General features: G+C 38.7%; 1 protein-coding gene across 1 annotated transcript; it reads left to right on the forward strand.

Moving 5' to 3' along the window:
* Positions 1-7,677: 7,677 nt before the first annotated feature.
* On the forward strand, positions 7,678-10,178 carry LOC133101627 (protein HP-20 homolog). Its single transcript, XM_061206631.1, has 3 exons — positions 7,678-7,681; positions 7,833-7,944; positions 9,722-10,178. The coding sequence occupies exons 1-3, from the start codon at positions 7,678-7,680 to the stop codon at positions 10,176-10,178; spliced, it is 573 nt and encodes a 190-aa protein (XP_061062614.1).
* The last annotated feature ends 8,526 nt before the right edge of the window (positions 10,179-18,704 follow it).

Raw genomic sequence — 18,704 nt, forward strand, 5'->3', positions numbered from 1 at the left:
TACCTGTGTTGCAGAGGCAAAATATTGACCAGGAAGGTAGAGAAGTTCTTGCCACCCACAAAATAGTAATGTTGTATGTTGACTTGGTGGGTTCCCATATACTACCAGGACGTGACTTGTTTAGTGTGAACCAGGAGAAAGACTCAACAGAAAGTATCTCTGGGCCCTACTCTCCTCTCCATGCTTTCCTTTATCAAAGTTGGCTCAGAGAAAGAGTCTTCAGCATATTTTATTTTTATTGTAATTTAAGCAATTGTTCACCCATCACAGAGACATTTGCATCAGCAAAGTCATCTTTAATTGTAAAGGGAAAGGTTTTGCCCCTGGAGGGAAAAAAAGATGCCAGAATTAAATGATGGAGGGGATGTTTGTGGACACTTAGGTGCTTTAGAGTCATTGTAATTGAGCATCTCTAAAGCTCTACACATGGCTGGCTCTGAGACTTCTGCAGCTCCCCACGGCTCTCCTTCCGCCACATACACAAGAGCATAAAGGCTGGCGCCCTTTCTGGGCATGTGAGAGATGGCCAATACAGTAGCTTAATGAACTCAAAGTTATCATTTTATTCCTTTAAGAGCAATGCTTTTAGTATCCTGTTGAAGAAAATTCTGCCTAGCCAAAGCATGAAGATATTCTCCTATCTATTCTAGTAAAAAGCCTCATTTTACTGTTCACATGTATATCTATATTCAGCTGTATTTGATTTTTGTATACCAGGTGAGATAAGATATAAGATTTTTTCTCAATGCATAATCTACTGACCCAGTGCCATTAATTAAAGAGATCATATTTCTCCAACTGTTCTGTTGTGCCAACTTTTATTTATTTTCTTTATTTTTTTGACTGCGTCGGGTCTTAGTTGCGGCTGAGAAGCAAGAGAGATGGACACTTGGTCAATGCTGGCGTTTCCTTTATCTTAGTATGAATCATATGTAATGGATTTCCAGATGGAGATGGGACTTAATTTTCTTTAGAAGAAGAAAACCTGTCCTGAAAAGTTATATCTATGGGTGTAGAGAGGGAGACTCAACTCATCTTTGGAATTGTCCCTATAAGTTATGTACGAGCGACATATATCCATCCATTTCTCACAGGGAAAGTTTAACAGGATATATTTTGGCTTTCGAAGGGACTTGGCATGAACTGTTCCAACTGAAGGAACTGTTGGAAGGAAAATGATATGTGTAGCCCACACTCTATCTTTATTTATATCCAAAAGGCAAAAAGAAGCAGTTTATAATGCAATGATATACTTTAATGGCCCTGGAAGAAGGCAATCTGGTTTGGAACATACTTCAATGATTGTATAAGCCTTGGAAAGATACTTCACCTTTCAGTTAATTCTAATAAACCTAGGAAGTATGTACTATAAGCATCTCCATTTTATAGAAGAAGAACTCAAAGCACTGAAAGATGAAGTTAATTTTCTGAGGTCACACAGGTTGTGGACAGAAACTCATGAACACTTAACCACTCAGTTATGCTGCCTTGTAGCATACGTATTTGAGACATACATACTGTGAGAGAAAGAACTTCATTCTTTTTACCAAAAGGAGTCACAGAGGTGGGAGTCAGGACATTGGATAAATTTATTGTTGTAGGCTCTAAGAACTGATTGGGTATCAGCAGAATTTTTACCTATCTAAACAGTGAAGGCAGGTCTACTCTATACACAGTTCTAATCTCAAACATTCCTGCTTCACTGAGGATGTAAGTATAATTATGTATGATTTATTTGAGGGAGCTAGGGCCCCTAGGGGCCTCTAAGTACCTAAAACAGAATTTGGCTTCCATGAGTGGAGAAGGAAAGGATTTCCTTGAGAAACAAATCCTAACAAGTTGAATATTAAATGCAGCATTATCTTAGTTGTAATTTAAATCCAGCCAAGCCTGGGGACATCTAGTTCACACAAATAAGTAACTACTTCCTGTGGCAACGTATACTTTTTAATATATTGTGGAATTCCATTTGCTGATGGTTACCAAAGCATTACATGTCAGTGTTCCCAAGAGATTTATTTCTGTGAAGCACAATGTTCCTGAATGGAGTGGGGGGACCTTGGCTATTTCCTCGTCACTAAAGTGGAGGGAGAATACAAGAGACTACATTGTGAAGTTTGTTGGTTTCTACAATTATGGAGTCCATATGTCATTGTTTACCCGTGTGATCCATGAGCAGAATTGCTACAAAATTCAATCTGGTACTGCTAGGTTCAGAGAATTCTATGGAGAACGGGTGGAGTGATAATTAATCAGACAGAGATAAGGTAACCACTGCACTATTGAATTCCATAACTTCCCCCAAAGTTGGAATAATGGATCCTGTCAAATACCCACAGCACTGGAGTCGGGAGAGTTTTCATGGATTAGGATTGGGAAATTGGTGTGGCCTGCTACAGCATGTGGACAATTCATGGGCCCAGGGGAGGAAGGTGGTGTAATGCACCTAGCTGGGAGTTAGTCAGAATATGAAGGAGAATCTAGAACAGGGATAGCTTTGAGTCAGGTATTATATTGTCAATTTAATTGGAGTTGTCTGTATTAAATTTTTAACTTAAATTCATAAGAATTTATAGATTTATAGATTACATATTTAGACAGAGATTTCACTAAATGTCCCTCTCTTTTCACAAGGAATGGATTAAACAGAACACAGTACATGGCAACTATTGGGTAAATAGAAACAGGTCAGTAGAGCAGAGTGGTTAAAAACTGTAGACCTTAGAGTCAAAATCCCTGTTCCAAAGGGGCTTCTGGACAAGTTACTAGACATCACTTTGCTTCCATTTCATTTTCTATAAATTGAAGATAATAATAGTAACTCATATCATGGGCTCATTGTGTATTAAGTAAAATAATCATGCAAAGCCTAGTACATAATAAATTCACAATAAATATTAGCTATTACTTTTGTTGTTATCACTATTGTTTATAAGTCAATAGAGATTTCTCAAATGATAAGGTTATATATAATAGTATGAAATATTTGCATATTTTTAAAGCTTCTGTCTGAATAACCATCTCTAGAGTAAAGTATGTTTATTTCTTTTGTGCTAGGGTAAGTTATTCTACATATTATGGGAATGAAATAAAGTGTATTAAAAACTTAGAATCAGGCTTGAAACAAAGTAAAGGGCTTTAACATTGCTGCCTTTGTGAGGGACCCTTACCTGTAATTCCCATGAAGAGAGTTCCCCTCTACCGCCACCCCCAAGCATCCTGACTTGTGAAAAGAAACTTGACCAACCATAAAGCTTCTCAATGTCTCTGTTCCCATCACATGAGCTTAATTTAGAAAGGTTTAGGAGGGCTGATTAAATCAATTGATTTCAAAAAATGTTTGATTTCTTATCTCTCCTGAGGTTAATGGACTGGTTAATTTTTAACCAGCGAGAATTTAGGGCGATTGACATTCAAACCGGGGTCCTTCCCTCCACATACCTCTGGCAGTGAGTTGTTGGCTGAAGACTAGGATCTGACGGTTGAGGTAAATGGACTCTACCCTGGATCTCTTCCTTTTTTAGCCACATACCAGCCCCAGAATGTGGACTCAGCTCCCCCTATTCCTCCTCCTACCTACAGAAGGTGTTCACTGGGTTTATGAGCTTGGGTTTTCTCCTTGACATTGACAAAGACAGAAGCTAAAGAATTAAAGGATGCCAGTGGGAAAAGCATGAAAGCTACAAGTCCTATGTGGTTCTTGATTGCTGACGTGAAATTACCAGAAATTTAGCAGCTAAAAGGCATCAATTTATTATCTCATAGTTTCCATGGGTCAGAAGTCTGGGTGAAACCAGGGTGCGGGGGCCCTGTGGGCTCCTGGGCACGGAAGCCTTTTTTTTGTCCCCCGTTTTTTGTAGGCAAGACTCCAGCCTCCATAACTTTCCCTGAGTTCCAAAGGGCAGATTTGAACAATTGCTAATCAATTTTTCTTTTCCAAAAAGTCCATTTATCGATTTTTTTTCTTTTATGATTTATGTTTTTGGTGTCATGTCTAAGAATTCTACCTAGCCCAAGATTGGGAAGATTTTCTCCTATGCTTTCTTCTAAAAGTACTACAGTTTTACACTTTACATTGAGATCTATCATCTACTTAGTTAATATTTGTATAAGGCATGAGGTTTAGGTTAACATTAATTTTTTCGACTACCCATTGTTCCAACATCCTTTGTTGAAAATTCTATCTTTTCTCCACTGAATTGGTTTTGCACCTTTGTGAAAAATAGGTTGGTCGTGTGTGATTTATATGTAGACTTTCTTTTACGTTCCATTGATGTATGGTTATATCCCTCTGCCAAAACCACAGTGTGTTAATCACTAACATTATAAACTAAGTCTTAATAATAGAGCAGAAAATCATATGATTATATCAATTAATACAGAAAAAATTATTTGACAAAATTCAACACCCATTCACAATAAAAACTCTCAGCAGACTAGGAATAAAGGGGAACTTCTTCAACTTGATAAAGAACATCTGCCAAAAAAGCTACTGTTAACATCATATTTATGGTCTGAAAATCATGCCTGGTACATGCATGTTCATTTAGTTCTCTTCCCTGTGGTCTTGGCTCCAGCTGCAACCACATCAAAACACATATTCTTAGCAAGGACTCTCCCCAACAAGAAGTACTCTCTCCAAACAGAATTTTAGGGCCAAATGGGAAGACGAGGAAATGTTTCCCCACCTTATTATATATAAGGTCAAGTTCTAACCTTATTTGATGGAGGAAATCTCTATCATCAATTACCTAGGTCCTTAGTACAGCATAGATTTTTTTACAAATCTCAATCATATCTTATACAAAAGCAAAGTCATGACAACTCTTCAACAATCTATTTGCAAAAATATTCTGGAAGTGAAGTCAGAGGATTCATTCACCTACATGTTCTGGGTTGCTTCCTGGACATTTACAGTCCACTGGTAGGTCAGGCAATTTTATTCTTCTCTTTGACAACCATCGATACGCCATTTGGCCTTGTACTCAGGCAAGTGGTGGTTTACCGAAAAATAACTAGAAATTATTCACTTTTAATTATAGTTCACCTACCGTGCTATGCTCAATGCTGAGTTGTCCCCTACACTAACTCAGAATTAACTTCTAATTTCTTCTCCTTATAAAAATGTCCTCTTCCCATACATTTGTATATTTGATATAGGCACTAAAGGAGACTTTTGACCCAAACTTTAGATAAGTTCATCAAAGCTCAGGAGCATACGAATTCCAGGGGGAAAAAATAAAATAAGATTAATAGGAAAGAATATGGAGTATTATATAAATAGTTTGATTTGTGTAAAATATGATATATTACAGATATTTTCCTTATGAGATTGTTATTAATATCAAAAGAGGTGAGTGCCATGCATGTTAAAATAGTAACTAATATTAATTAGCACTGCATGCTTTACATTTGTTTGACTATTTAATTATGTATCACTTAATGTTGGTTTCTCCTTGCACATTATTCTCACTGGAAATTGCCCTCAATTGTAGACTTTCTGCTCTGCATTTGGCTTCCTGTCCAGAAAATGGTTTGTGATGACTCCAGATGTGTGGTTGAGCATAAGGAATTAAGTCTTCAGAAAGAAGTCAGAGCAGGAGGAGAAATGGCCTCTTTACGTTGGCCTTTTATGTATTGACAGCTGCTTCCATAATAGACCTGCTGGAAGGGAAATCTGAAAATGACCTAGGACTTGTAGTTGACAACTCTACCGAGCCTAAGATCCAGAATCAGAGAGAGTGGGTGGCCTGAATCCACCTTGTCATTAAACATTAATTTTGTTGTCCCAGTTTGGACCAGAGGTAAATATTTGAATAGGCAACTTTGGACCATTTAGTTAAGGTCTTGACAGAGTGAACAGTGACAGGAGCCCAAGCCTCAGACACACAGCTAGGCATTTCAGAAAGAAATCTGAGAGAAGCCTACCCCCACAAAGGAAAGACTTTGTCTTGAGAATGGCTGGTAGGAGACGGACACGGATTGTGGGAAGGGGTTCAAGTGCTTGCAAGAGGGTGGAGGGAGGGTGTCATTTTGTTAATAGAGGTGTGACTATCCTAGTGCCAAAAATGGGTTTTCTGACATGATTTCTCTGGGGGAGAGAGAATAAACATAGAGGATGAATGCCATCCAACTCAAGGTGCTTCTTGTGGGTTGCTGTGCTGTAAGCCTTGGCTGGACAAGAAAAGTGAAAGCCAAGGGCAGAGGGTTTGGAGAAACGAGAGGGCAGGGGCACTGGCTAACAATTAAGTAACTTATTTAAAACACTTACGGTTAAGAACGCTGATTCTTAATTCAGAATGCCTGGAATTAGAATCTTGTCTTAGGCTGTAACTAACCAGTAATCCGGTTGAGAATAAGTAGGATCACCTCTTTGAATCTCAAACTACTAATCTGTAAAATGGAATAGGAACCTTACCTTGTAGGGGTGTATTGAACGGTTCTAGGTACTTTCGCTATCAGCTTCTTGGCCGCAAGCATTTTCACTACAAACGTTTTTGCCCCATAACGAACTTATCATAAGGCAATTTTGTTGTAAAAGATAAAATAATGAAAGATAAAAGAGGGACATTAAAAAGAACATAAGGAAACATAAGAAATGAATAACAAAATTTGAAAGACTTTATTGTGAAATACAGAATATTTGAATACATTAAAAATGTGTGCAGATTCATGGCAATACCATGCAAATAACTGATTTTACTTTGTAGGTTGTACCAAAGCACTTGTCTTCCAAGTCTTTCACAGTATTTTATACTTTCTTTTTTTTTTTTTTTTTTTTTGTTTTCAGATTTGTCTCTTCATTCAGCATCACACTTTTTCTTTTTTGCTAAAATTTCCTCCTTCATTAAGAGAGGTATCAGTTTCCAAACACTAGGATGCATATTTGTAACTGAGTTCTGCATTGCGTTGTGCAAGCCTCTACACAGTTGTTGTTCTCAGCATTGTGTCACACGGCCGTTGATAGACGTTCCAAAGTTCTATGGGAAATGCTGGTTCAACTCCGTGCCTTCAAATCACCCAAGGATTTGCAAACTGATATGTTGTCATTTTCTAGTATAGTATGCAATCTGGCTTTGTACTCTCATTTCACACTTCCAGTAAATTTTTTCCCCATATTTTCTCTCAAGTTTCTATACGTAGTTGTTATCATCCACTGTTTTAAGACCACCATGCCTACTCATCACTATCAGGACCATTACGAGGGCTAAGATTTATGTAATATAAAAATGGGAGTACTGAGTCAGTGGAGAAATAAAACCAAACAACTGTTAACCAGTTATTTTATCTTTTATGGCAAAATTGCCTTACAGACAATTAGTTACGTGGCAAAAAATGTTTGTGGTGAAAATGTTTGTGGCAAAGATGTTTACAACAAAAATACCAGGCACGTAATGAAAACTTAATGATATGATGTTTCTGGCACAATATCTTTTCCATAATAAGCACTCAATATATAACAGGCTCTAATAAGAATAAATCATTTCTTAATTCAAGAAATGTTACCAAGTGCTTACTATGTGCTATCAATTCAAAGATGGATGAAAAAAAAGGTTGACCATTCAGGATTCAGAAACACTTTTAATGGAATAATTATTGCTATATATTAAGTGATAATGAAGGGGAGTTAGCAAACTCTAGCTGAAGTTCAGAGAGTAACTTGCTCAGTTTACTAGTATGGGTAAGAATGATATTTGAGTCCATGAATTTAATTCTAGAGATGATACCTTTCCTGGACCAGGTTGCAACTCTACCTATCCAGCCTTCACATAAAAATAAAGCAAAACAAAAACAAAGAACAGAAAAATCCTCTGTTTGTTTCTTCAATCAAGATATCCAGATATTGGTCAACATCATCCTAATGGCAACTGCTGTCTTTCAGAAAGAAGGATGTGCTGGACTTCCAGGGCCACCAGGATATCCAGGACCTCCAGGTTTGAGAGGTGAGAAATATATCCTTCTGCCTCTTATTTGCCCCTCTCATTTCATATTCTTGGTAGGAAAGTCATAATCCTCAAAGGCTCAGGAGCATGAGGCATTAAGGATGAAAAGAATGCAGAGAAAATGATCAGCTGTAGGATTGGGTCCCAAGGCAGGGTGACCAGAGCCCAAATCACAGGGCACAAGAGAGACTGGCCTAGTTTTAGTACCAGGGGGCTGTGATCCATGTGGGTTAGTCATAGTGGGAGGATGTGCTAAGTAAGAGTTAGTATCATGGATTAAACTGTCTGATAAACAACAAGAAAAACGTAGGGGTTAATAAGTGTAGCAGGGCATCATGTATCATCAAAAGAATTGGATTTCATTGGGCACTTAGAGCTCCAAACCTAGTTATTATGAAAAGGATGATGCCCAATGAGCACCTGAATATGAAGCAAGATTCTTCCTAGATTCTGTCCTGGTTACTTCTTTGTAGCCAGTGAGACTGGACCAAGAGGGGACTCTCAGGAAAGCTCACAACTGTGTGTCATCTCTTATGGGATGGTCTCAAGGATTAGATTTGGTAATCCAAGGGTTTCTGGTTCCCAGACTTAGACACCCAGGCCTTTTTATTTATCCTCATCCTCAGTAAGATTAGAATCATTAGCAAGAATTAGTCCCACCCAAATCAGGGTGAAATGATATATAGGATCATTATCATCCATATACTATCAGAAAATCACATTGTTTGCTATTTAGTGTTACATTTCCCTAAATTATCCCAGGAAGTACAGAGTCTTATCAAACAATCGGAGGCCAACAGAATTAATAATACTTAACATATGTTAACATTTGATTGCTTTAACTGACAAAAATTATATATATATTTAAGGTGATGTTTTGATATATACGTACATTGTGAAATGATTATCAAGCTAATTAATGTATCTATCACCTCAGAATAATGAGGTGTGTGTGTGTGTGCGTGTGTGTGTGTGTGTGTGTGTGTGGTGAGAACATTTAAGATCTACTCTCCCTTAGTAAATTCCAAGCATACAATACAACATTGTTAACTATAATCACCATGCTGTCCGATAGCTCTCCAGAAATTACTCATCCTGCATAATGGACACTTTGTACCCTTTAACCAACATCTCCCCATTTCCCTCCTCTGTGTGTATTTGAGTAAAAGAAAAGGGAAGAAACAGAGCCATAGCAGGGTGAAGAGAGGAGCTGGGAGTAGAAACGCCTGCATTCTCACTACCTTATGTCAAGAATCGTGAATTTTCAATGGATCTGATCAACTATAGTCAGCATGCCATCCCTTAGATCTCCAGAACTTATTCATCCTACATAACTGAAACGTTGTATCCTTTGACCAACATCTCCCCTTTTCCCCCACCCCCAGTCTCTGGCAATCACCATTTTACTCTCCGCTTCTATGAGTTCAGCTTTTTAAAGTCTACTTATAAGTGAGATCATGCCATACATGTCTTCCTGTAAGGCTTAATGTTTTGTAGGCACTACAAGTATTTTAAATGCATTGTCTCATTACAACTTCACAATAGTCACATGAGAAGTCAGTAATATTATTTTCAGATGAGGAAATACAGCCCAGAAACATTAATTAACTTTAGCAAGATTACAAATCTGGTCAATTTCAGAGATGTGACTTGTAACCATTTAATCATACACCAAAGATCAATCTCTTAATCATGATGTTATAACAAAAAAGTGGTGGTTTCATACATCAACTGAGGTACCATCTTTTTATTGGATGCTATGACCTTCTTACTGGGTCTTCTCCATTTTTCCAAGGGATACCAGGTTTACCAGGATTGCCAGGACCTCCAGGACCAAGTGTAAAATGCCCGTGCAACAGAACATCCGCCTTCACTGCAAAGCTCAGTGACAAGCTGCCTTCACCTTTGAAGCCTGTTACCTTCACAGAGGTCCTGTACAATGCCCTGAGAGACTTACAGGAGGACACTGGGGGCTTCACATGCAGGGTGCCAGGAAATTCCCATTTCCTCTTTGATGTGGAGCTCCAGCACTTCAAGGTAATCGTTTGGCTGATGAGGAACAAAAGTTCTGTCTTAGAAAAGCGTCAGGTCTCCACCAAAGAGTCCAGGCATCTCTCTGGCATGTTGACCCTGCCGCTGAGCGTAGGCAAGAAGGTGTGGCTAGAAGCAGAAGTGGAAACCAAGGAGCCAGAGCAAGCCACAGTTACAATCTATTTCTCTGGTTTCCTGACATAGTTCTGGCCTCTCTATATAGCGAAGACAAATCCCTTATGATTTTGCTGTCTAAAGCAAACAAACAAATAAATAAATATGTACTATATCTTGGCCTCTTGGGCTTTCCTTTCCTTAGCATTTTGGAATTTTTGTACATTCTGTGTTTATATGCAGTAACAGGTAGATTTGGTCACAGTGGAACTGGGCCTTAGAATTCTGTTCCAGAAATCATGACATTATTTCACTTAAATCACTTTTCTAATATTTACCAAGGCCATTCTGCCTCTTTGTCCCCAGACCCCCATTACTGGATGGAAATCCTTTTATCCAAGGGACAGGATTTCCCTGGAGGTCCAGTGGTTAAGACTCTGCACTTCCAATGCAGGGGATGCAAGTTCAATCCCTGGTTGGGGAAATAAGATCCCACATGCTGCGTGGCACGGCCAAAAAATTAAAAAAAAAAAAGAATGTCCTACCTTTTATCCAAGGGGAACAGGCTCACGGTCCCTACTTCTCCCCAATCTACTTCTCCATCTAATTGACAAGTTTCACCATGTGCCCCTCCTTATCCCTCTAATGCTTTCCTCTTCTGTCATTCACACTGGAAATTCTGTCAGATCATTTTTACAGTTAAAGAGGGTTGAAGTAAAACACACTGCCATTATTCTGCTTATGATAATGATAGGATTTACCCTCCTTCCATAACAACAAAAACTTGGGGAAATATTGTATGATTTAAGGTAACACTAATTAATGAAACAGGGAAAAACAGCTTAACTCAATAGAAGTTTACTTCTCACTCATTAAAATTCCAATATTGATATTCTGGACTGGAGGATGAATCTCTCCTAAACAGTGATTCTGGGACTCAGACTCCTTCCATCTTGTGGCTCTGCCATCTTTGACATGTGGCTTATGAGCTCTCCATTATTCTTGTATCAAGACAGCAAAAGTGGAAAGATCCTGGAGAGTCTCGTGAAAGATTTTTTTAATGGACAAGGCTGAGAGATGGGTCACAGAATTTTTGCTTGCATGTCATTGACAAAAATTCAGTCGTTGACCATCCCTAACTTTACCTCCTTCGGAACTGTGGAATTTTGGTAAATAGATTCTATTCACTTAAAAATCACTCTTCTCATAGCTACCAAGGCCATACTTTCTTCTTGTCGCTAAACCCACATTACTGGCTGGAAGAACCCTTTATCATATTTACAAATTCAGTGAGAAGATTACATAGTCATTTAAAAGGGCAATAAAAGCACTTGCTTAAAAAAATCAGAACTTATTAATAATTTAAAAATCTGTTAGGAAATAAGAATGGAAGGGAATTTTCTTAATCTCATAGTGACTACCGAAAAGTTACATATAGAACATCTCACCCTGGAAATGTAAGCTTGCAGATTGAGAACCAAAATAATATGCCCACAATCACTTCTACTCAGTATTGCGCTGGAGATCCTCATCCATGGAGTAAGCAGGAAAAATATAAAACATATAAAATAGGAAAGGAAGAGTCAAAGTTTATTATATTACCAGTATATGAATTTAAGCCAAAAAAACACATACATTTATACGTTATTAAATTAATGAAAATTAGCAAACATTTTGGATATAAATTTAAGAACTCAGTTGTGTTTTTTTACAGCAGAATCAATTAATTAGAATATGAAAAAAAACCCATACAATTTAACTAGCAATGAAAATAGCAAATATAGGCGACTTGGGCTGGGGAAGAGGGGGTTGGGCATGCCCCCAGCCGAGTGAGCTGGCAGGAAGAAGCAGGAATGGGTTGATCCAGCTGCATCCCCGCTGCTCAGTGGTTCCCGTGACCACCTCTGCTGCCTCTGCCTGGGACTGTGTCCACCAACTGCTGGGAGGGAAGCCTGGAGTATGGGGAGGGCACTCTATTTTTTTTTTTTTTAAAGCAAATGTATCTAGGACTAAACCTAACAAAGTTGTGAAGACTGTTATGAAGAGTAGTATAAATTTTTATTGAAAGGTTTTAAATAAAAGAAATGAAGAGAAACCCTGTTCAGGGATTGTAAGACTTAATATGGTAAGCATTTTCTCCAAACTGATTGACAGCATTGATGGATTCCCAGTCAGATGAAAACAGGTGGTGTAGGGGCTGTATTGTGTGGAATGTGCCTAGAGTGTATCCTTGCAGAGCTGGCAGGCATACTCAGCAGAAGGTAAGTGTGTTTGCAATAGCATAACAACACAGATGTACCTTGACAGTAAAATAGAAACAGAATTCACGGTGCACTCATGCAATGGAATGCTATACAATGAAATTAAATGAGTGTTGCCCACCTATGTTACACATGCTGTGAAGGAAAAGTACTACTGATTTAAAGGATACTTACAATAATATCCCATTTTTATAAATTTAAAAAACATGCAAACTGGGAGTTCCCTGGTGGCCTAGTGGTTAGGATTCTGGGCTTTCACTGCCATGGCTTGGGTTTAATCCCTGGTCAGGGAGCTGAGATCCCACAAGCTGCATGGCGTGGTCAAAAAAAAAAAAAAAACAACCTACTAAAATTAATAAAGAAACATTAAAAAAAAATGCAAACCTAAATTACATTTTTAAATGATTGATGTGTATGTATTAAGATGAAGAGAAATAGGAAACAAGTGCCTAAAAGGAGCGTAGGGTCTTTTAAGAGAATTTTGCCCAGGGGGTTGTTTTTCAGTCACTTATCATATTGTTCATTTATGCTTTTCACTTTTCTGCATTTGGGCTTTTTTCACAATTACAGAAATGTCAGTATGCAGCCACAGTGATTTCATTCTCAATTCAGGGCCATTGGTCACAATTAGGCCCTTTTTGTTGCTTAGCAGCTCCATGCTGTGTCCTTCATTCCCGTTTACAATTTCACACCCTCATTCTCTCTCCAGATCTCTAGCACCAACACTTAGCTTATTACCTTGTGTTCTGTTTTGCTGAGAAGAAGAAATAATTAGAAGCAAACTTTCCAAAGTCCCTCCATCACACCGACCCCCAGGTCTGCATCTCTGCTGAATTCTCTGCCTTCCGTCTTATCCCACAGGCTGACACCCCCACTGCTATGTAGGAATTCCACTTGTGCACTTGATCCTGTTTCCTTGAACTCCTCATAGACATAGTTTTAGTAAGTCTCCCCCTCTCACCTATTTTTTGTTCTCTACTAGATGATTCCTTTCGTATGTAACCACACAGAGTTTTCACATCTTCAAAGAGAAAATTCTCTCTTGACACCAAAGCCTTCTCCAACTACTGCCTGATTTATCCTCTTTACCCAAAATCTTCTTGAGAAAGTTGTTATGGGCTAAGTTATGTCCCCACAAAATTATTATTATTTTTTTTTTAAGATTTATTTATTTATTTATTTATTTATTTATTTGGCTGCACCGGGTCTTAGTTGTGGCACGTGAGATCTTCGTTGCGGCACTTGTGGCATGCGGACTTCTTAGTTGCTGCATGCGGACTTCTTAGTTGCGGCATGCATGCGGGATCTAGTTCCCTGACCAGGTTTCGAACCCCGGCCCCCTGCATTGGGAGCGCAGAACCTTGCCCACTGGACTGCAAGGGAAGTCCCCCCACAAAATTATTATGTTGAAGGCCCAACACCTAGTACCTCAGAATACTACAGGATTTTTAAAGAGGTGATTCAGGTCATGACGGGGGAATCCTAATCCTATTATGAACTGGAAATTTAGACCCAGGAAGGTACAGAGGAAAAACCATGTGAAGACACAGCGAGAAGGTGGCTGTTTACAAGCCAAGGAGAGAGGCCTCAGAGGAAACCAACACTGCCAACACCTTGATCTCACACCTCCAGCCTCCAGAACCATGAGAGAGAAATGTCTGTTGTTTAAGCCACCCAGTTCCATGGTACTTTGTCATGGAAGCCCTAGTAAACGAACACAGTTGTCTATACTTCTCTTCAATTCCTAATCTCCCCTTCTCTTCAACCTACTTCACTCAAGTTTTCCATACAGTCCCGCCAAAAGTGCTGTTATCAATGTCACAAATAACCTCGACACTGGTTTCAGACGGTCAGTCCACTTGTTACTTGATATACTTGATCACTGACTTGTTGCCACTTTCCTCATTTGGCTCCTATGTCACCACCCTTGCCTGATTTTCCTCCAACCCCAGTGATTTTTCTCTCAGTCCCCTACATGTTGGCATGTCCTATTTTTTAGATCTGTTCTTCTTCCTTCTCTATATCCATTTACTCCACATGTGATTTCATCCCTTTAAATAACTTCTAGATGCTGAGCGTTCCAGAAATGTCTCTTTCCAGACCAACTTCCTGGATGTCAGACTCCAGCTGAGATGTCGAATAGTGCTGAATGGTCAAGCACAGTCCCATGAAATACAAATTTTACCCAAGCAACACGCTTTATTGAGGGTGGGCAAAGGACATGGCAGAGAAGCTATCACAAATACAACATAGACATTTTGGAGGTCCTGAATCTGTCAGACATAGATCACTGGATCTCTTTTCTCACCCCAGATGAGAAAAGATCAAGTTTCAGAGTGTTGGTTGCTAACTGTGTGAGCAGGACAAGATAGCACAGGAGAGACACTTTGTTTTGGGATGTCTAGGGTTTTATGCTTTGAGAATCACCGGGTCCTTCTGGTCATGAGGATTACATGACTATCTTCCTTGTTTTATCACTACATTAATAAGTTGCAGGATTATTTAAAATAAACCATCCAAGAGCATTAGATCTTTCCTGCTACTGTTATTCTTTATATTGTTAGTCAGTAATAGCAACCTCCCTACAAGACTATTATTTATCTTCCAGCTGGTAAATTCCATCAGTCAAGGTTTAGAAGACGGTCTGGTTGGTTATGTTTACAGATTTTTTGAGCATCCCAAAAAGGTGAGAATCAAATGTCACACCAACTATTCATCTTTTCTTTTTCTTTTTAAAACTTTTAAAATTGAAGTATAGCTGATTTGCAATATTACTTTCGGGTGTACAGCATAGTGTTTCAGTATTTTTACAGATTATACTCCATTAAAAGTTGTTACAAGATAGTGGTTATAATTCCCTGTGCTGTACAATATATCCTTGTTGCTTATCTATTTTATTCATAGTAGTTTGTATCCGTTAATCCCTTACCCCTAAATTTCCCCTCCCGCCTTCCTTCTCTTTGGTAACCACACGTTTTTCTATATGTCAGTCTGCTTCTGTTTTGCATATACATTCATTTGTATTATTTTTTATTTTTTTAAACTAATTTTTATTGGCATATAGTTGATTTACAATGTTGTGTTAGTTTCTGCTGTACAGCAAAGTGAATCAGTTATACATGTACATATCTCCACTCTTTTTTAGATTCTTTTCCCATATAGATCATTACAGAGTATTGAGGAGAGTTCCCTGTGCTAAACAGGAGGTTCTTATTAGTTATCTATTTTATATATAGTAGTGTGTATATGGCAGTCCCAATCTCCCAATTTATCCCTCCCCATCCTTTCTTCACAACATCTCAGACCTAACATGCCCAGCCCAAGCTCTTGACCTACCCCACACATCTACTTTCCCCACAGTTCTCCCATGGACGCATGTGGCAGTTTTGTCCTTCTAGATTCCTAGCACAAAACCTTGCAGCCATTCTGGATTCTTCTTTTTCCTTCACACACCACATCCAGTTTGTTAGGACATCTTGCTAGTTCTTCCTTCAAAATATATTCCAAATCCAAACTTTAAAAAAAAAAAAAAAAACTCAACTCCTAGTAGCTTGATGTAATCCACCATTACTTTTGGATGGAATCATGGCAATAGCCCCCAAATTCGTATGCCTGGCTCTATATCAACCCCCCTCCCAGTCTAAGTCCATCATGGTATGAGTGATCATTTAAAAATAGAATTAAGATCATGGAACTCTTCCACTTAAACTTGACTAGCTTCTCATCTTTTTCATTGAACAACAAAGACCTTCCATTTGTCTATGAGGCTATATATGATCTGTCCACGTCCATCCACCACCCCAACTCCATGCTAACTTTGACTGCAGCCTCTATTGCTCTCTTCCTCATTGATTCCACCTCAGAAACAGTGAATCCCTTGCTGTTCCTTGACCATGAAAAATGTGCTCCTGCCCTAAGGCAATTCCCACTGGGCTAGTCCCTCTTCTTTGAGCATTCTTTCCTTAGTTAACAAATGCTTCCTTATAATCCAGAAAATTGGAAAGAGTTGAGTACCTTAGAAAGTATGGAATACAGCACCCTAGTGGATAGGGTGTAGTTAAATAGGAACCAGGAGATTTCCTTTATGGTATTAAAAGTAAGGATATAATATATGACCAAAGATGTATCACAACTTGATGGTGGGAAATATTTTCAAGGCAAATTAGTGTACTAGCAAAACTAGGTACTTTCAGAGTAAGATAGCCTTCTCCTTACTAATTTATTATTTATTTTTATGAAATATGTGAGTTCTTTTCCAGGATTGAACATGCAGCCCTAATTATATTTTTACATTATGCTTGTAAAAAGTACATTATAGGGAACTGGACTGGGCTGAGGAAAAGGAAAGCCAACAGTGGAATCCCACGAAAAGTGATATTTAAGAACAAAGAATTCAGGGCTTTCCTGGTGGCGCAGTGGTTGAGAATCTGCCTGCCAATGCAGGGGACACGGGTTCGAGCCCTGGTCTGGGAAGATCCCACATGCTGCGGAGCAACTAGGCCCGTGAGCCACAATTACTGAGCCTGTGCGTCTGGAGCCTGTGCTCCGCAACAAGAGAGGCCGCAATAGTGAGAGGCCCGCGCACCGCGATAAAGAGTGGTCCCCGCTTGCCGTAACTAAAGAAAGCCCGCGCACAGAAACGAAGACCCAACACAGCCATAAATAAATAAATTAATTAATTAATTAAAAATGAATAATGCTTTTTAAAAAAAAAAAACAAAGAATTCAGATTTGGAAATAGATTAATGCAGATACTGTGAACATCCTCTTGAGATTTTGGGGACCGATCATACCACGCTTGATTAATGGCAGAATTTTCCTTAAAATGTAAGGGATATTCCTACTGATATTCATCCTGGGGAGAAATTAATGTTGGGGTAGAAAACAAAGCAGGCCCTGGATTGGGGACTGAATAGATCTTCTTTTTTCCTTGGGACCCAGGATCACCGAGATTTTAAAAGACTGTTGAAGAGAGACTTGGAGCAATGCAGCCCTTAATGTTACATCAGCTCCCTTCTTGTGTGCTTTGGAGCAACTTCCTTACAGTTTTTTGAAATAGTCTCTCCAACTTCTGTTTATCTGTACACTAGTACTTTGAAATGGGAGGAGAATAGTTTCGACCCCTTAGCTAATTTTCCATGTGTAATAGAAAAAGACACAATCTGTCTTTCAAATAAGGAATGGTGATATATATAAAAAATAAGATTTCCCATCCTGATTATGTTTTACTCAAGCATTGTAGGTATCTGTAAGCCAAGCTCAACCTTTCATTATGACAGCGGGTGACCTCATAACAGGTTAGCCAGGTGAAAAAATATTAGGCAGACTAATTTACCAGAAGTCAATTTTCCAAAAGCCAATTCAGTAAATGAGTTATTTAATGACTGGCCATTTTACTAAATGGGCTTTCAAAAAATAAACCTAGGGGCTTCCCTGGTGGCGCAGTGGTTGAGAATCTGCCTGCCAATGCAGGGGACACGGGTTTGAGCCCTGGTCTGGGAAGACCCCACATGCCGCGGAGCAACTAGGCCCGTGAGCCACAATTACTGAACCTGCGCGTCTGGAGCCTGTGCTCCGCAACAGGAGAGGCCGCAATAGTGAGAGGCCCGCGCACCGCGATGAAGAGTGGCCCCCGCTTGCCACAACTAGAGAAAGCCCTCGCACAGAAACGAAGACCCAACACAGCCATAGATAAATAAAATAAATACATAAATAAAAAATTTAAAAAGAAAAGAAAAAAAAATTGCCATTTAAAAAAATTTAAAAATAAACCTACATCCTAGAAAGGCTGATGGAAACTCAAAACTTGTCGAAATGCATATTATAGAGCAGACATTTTATAAGAATTAATATTATACCATTTACATTTCAAAGCAACCTCCTAGTAGCTTGATAGAGTACACTTATGCTGAATCACGTAATATTGCTCCAAGGGTCACTGAGGGTTCGCTCCTTTTCCTTCAATATTCGTTCATTCTGTTCTTTGGATTGGGTAATTCTGTTGATCTTTATTTACTGATCCTTTCCCCTGCCAGCTCCAACCTGCTTTTGAGCCAATCTAGTGAATTTTTGTTTCAGTATTTTCTTTTTCAGCTCTCAAATTTCCTTTCTGAATATAATTTTTATTTTTCTATTGCAATTCCCTCTCTAAACACGTATTTCCTTCATTTTTGAACAGACTTCCCTTATTTTAAAAATATATTTATGATAGTTACTTTTAAGTCTGTTAATTTCAATGTCTGGGCCTGGTTGAAGTCAATCTCTACTTTTTTTCTCCTCTGAAAATGGGTACATGTTTCTGTTTCTTTACTTGTATTTTTTTTGCTTGAAAATTAGATATCATAGATAATAAATT

Source organism: Eubalaena glacialis, chromosome 11 (genome assembly GCF_028564815.1).
Source record: "Eubalaena glacialis isolate mEubGla1 chromosome 11, mEubGla1.1.hap2.+ XY, whole genome shotgun sequence".
In the NCBI taxonomy this organism is placed as follows: Eukaryota; Metazoa; Chordata; class Mammalia; order Artiodactyla; family Balaenidae; genus Eubalaena; species Eubalaena glacialis.

Coding starts and splice junctions, on each gene's coding strand:
- LOC133101627 (XM_061206631.1), top strand. Junction 7,945..9,721: donor GGACCTCCAGGTTTGAGAGG/TGAGAAATATAT, acceptor TCTTACTGGGTC/TTCTCCATTTTTCCAAGGGA.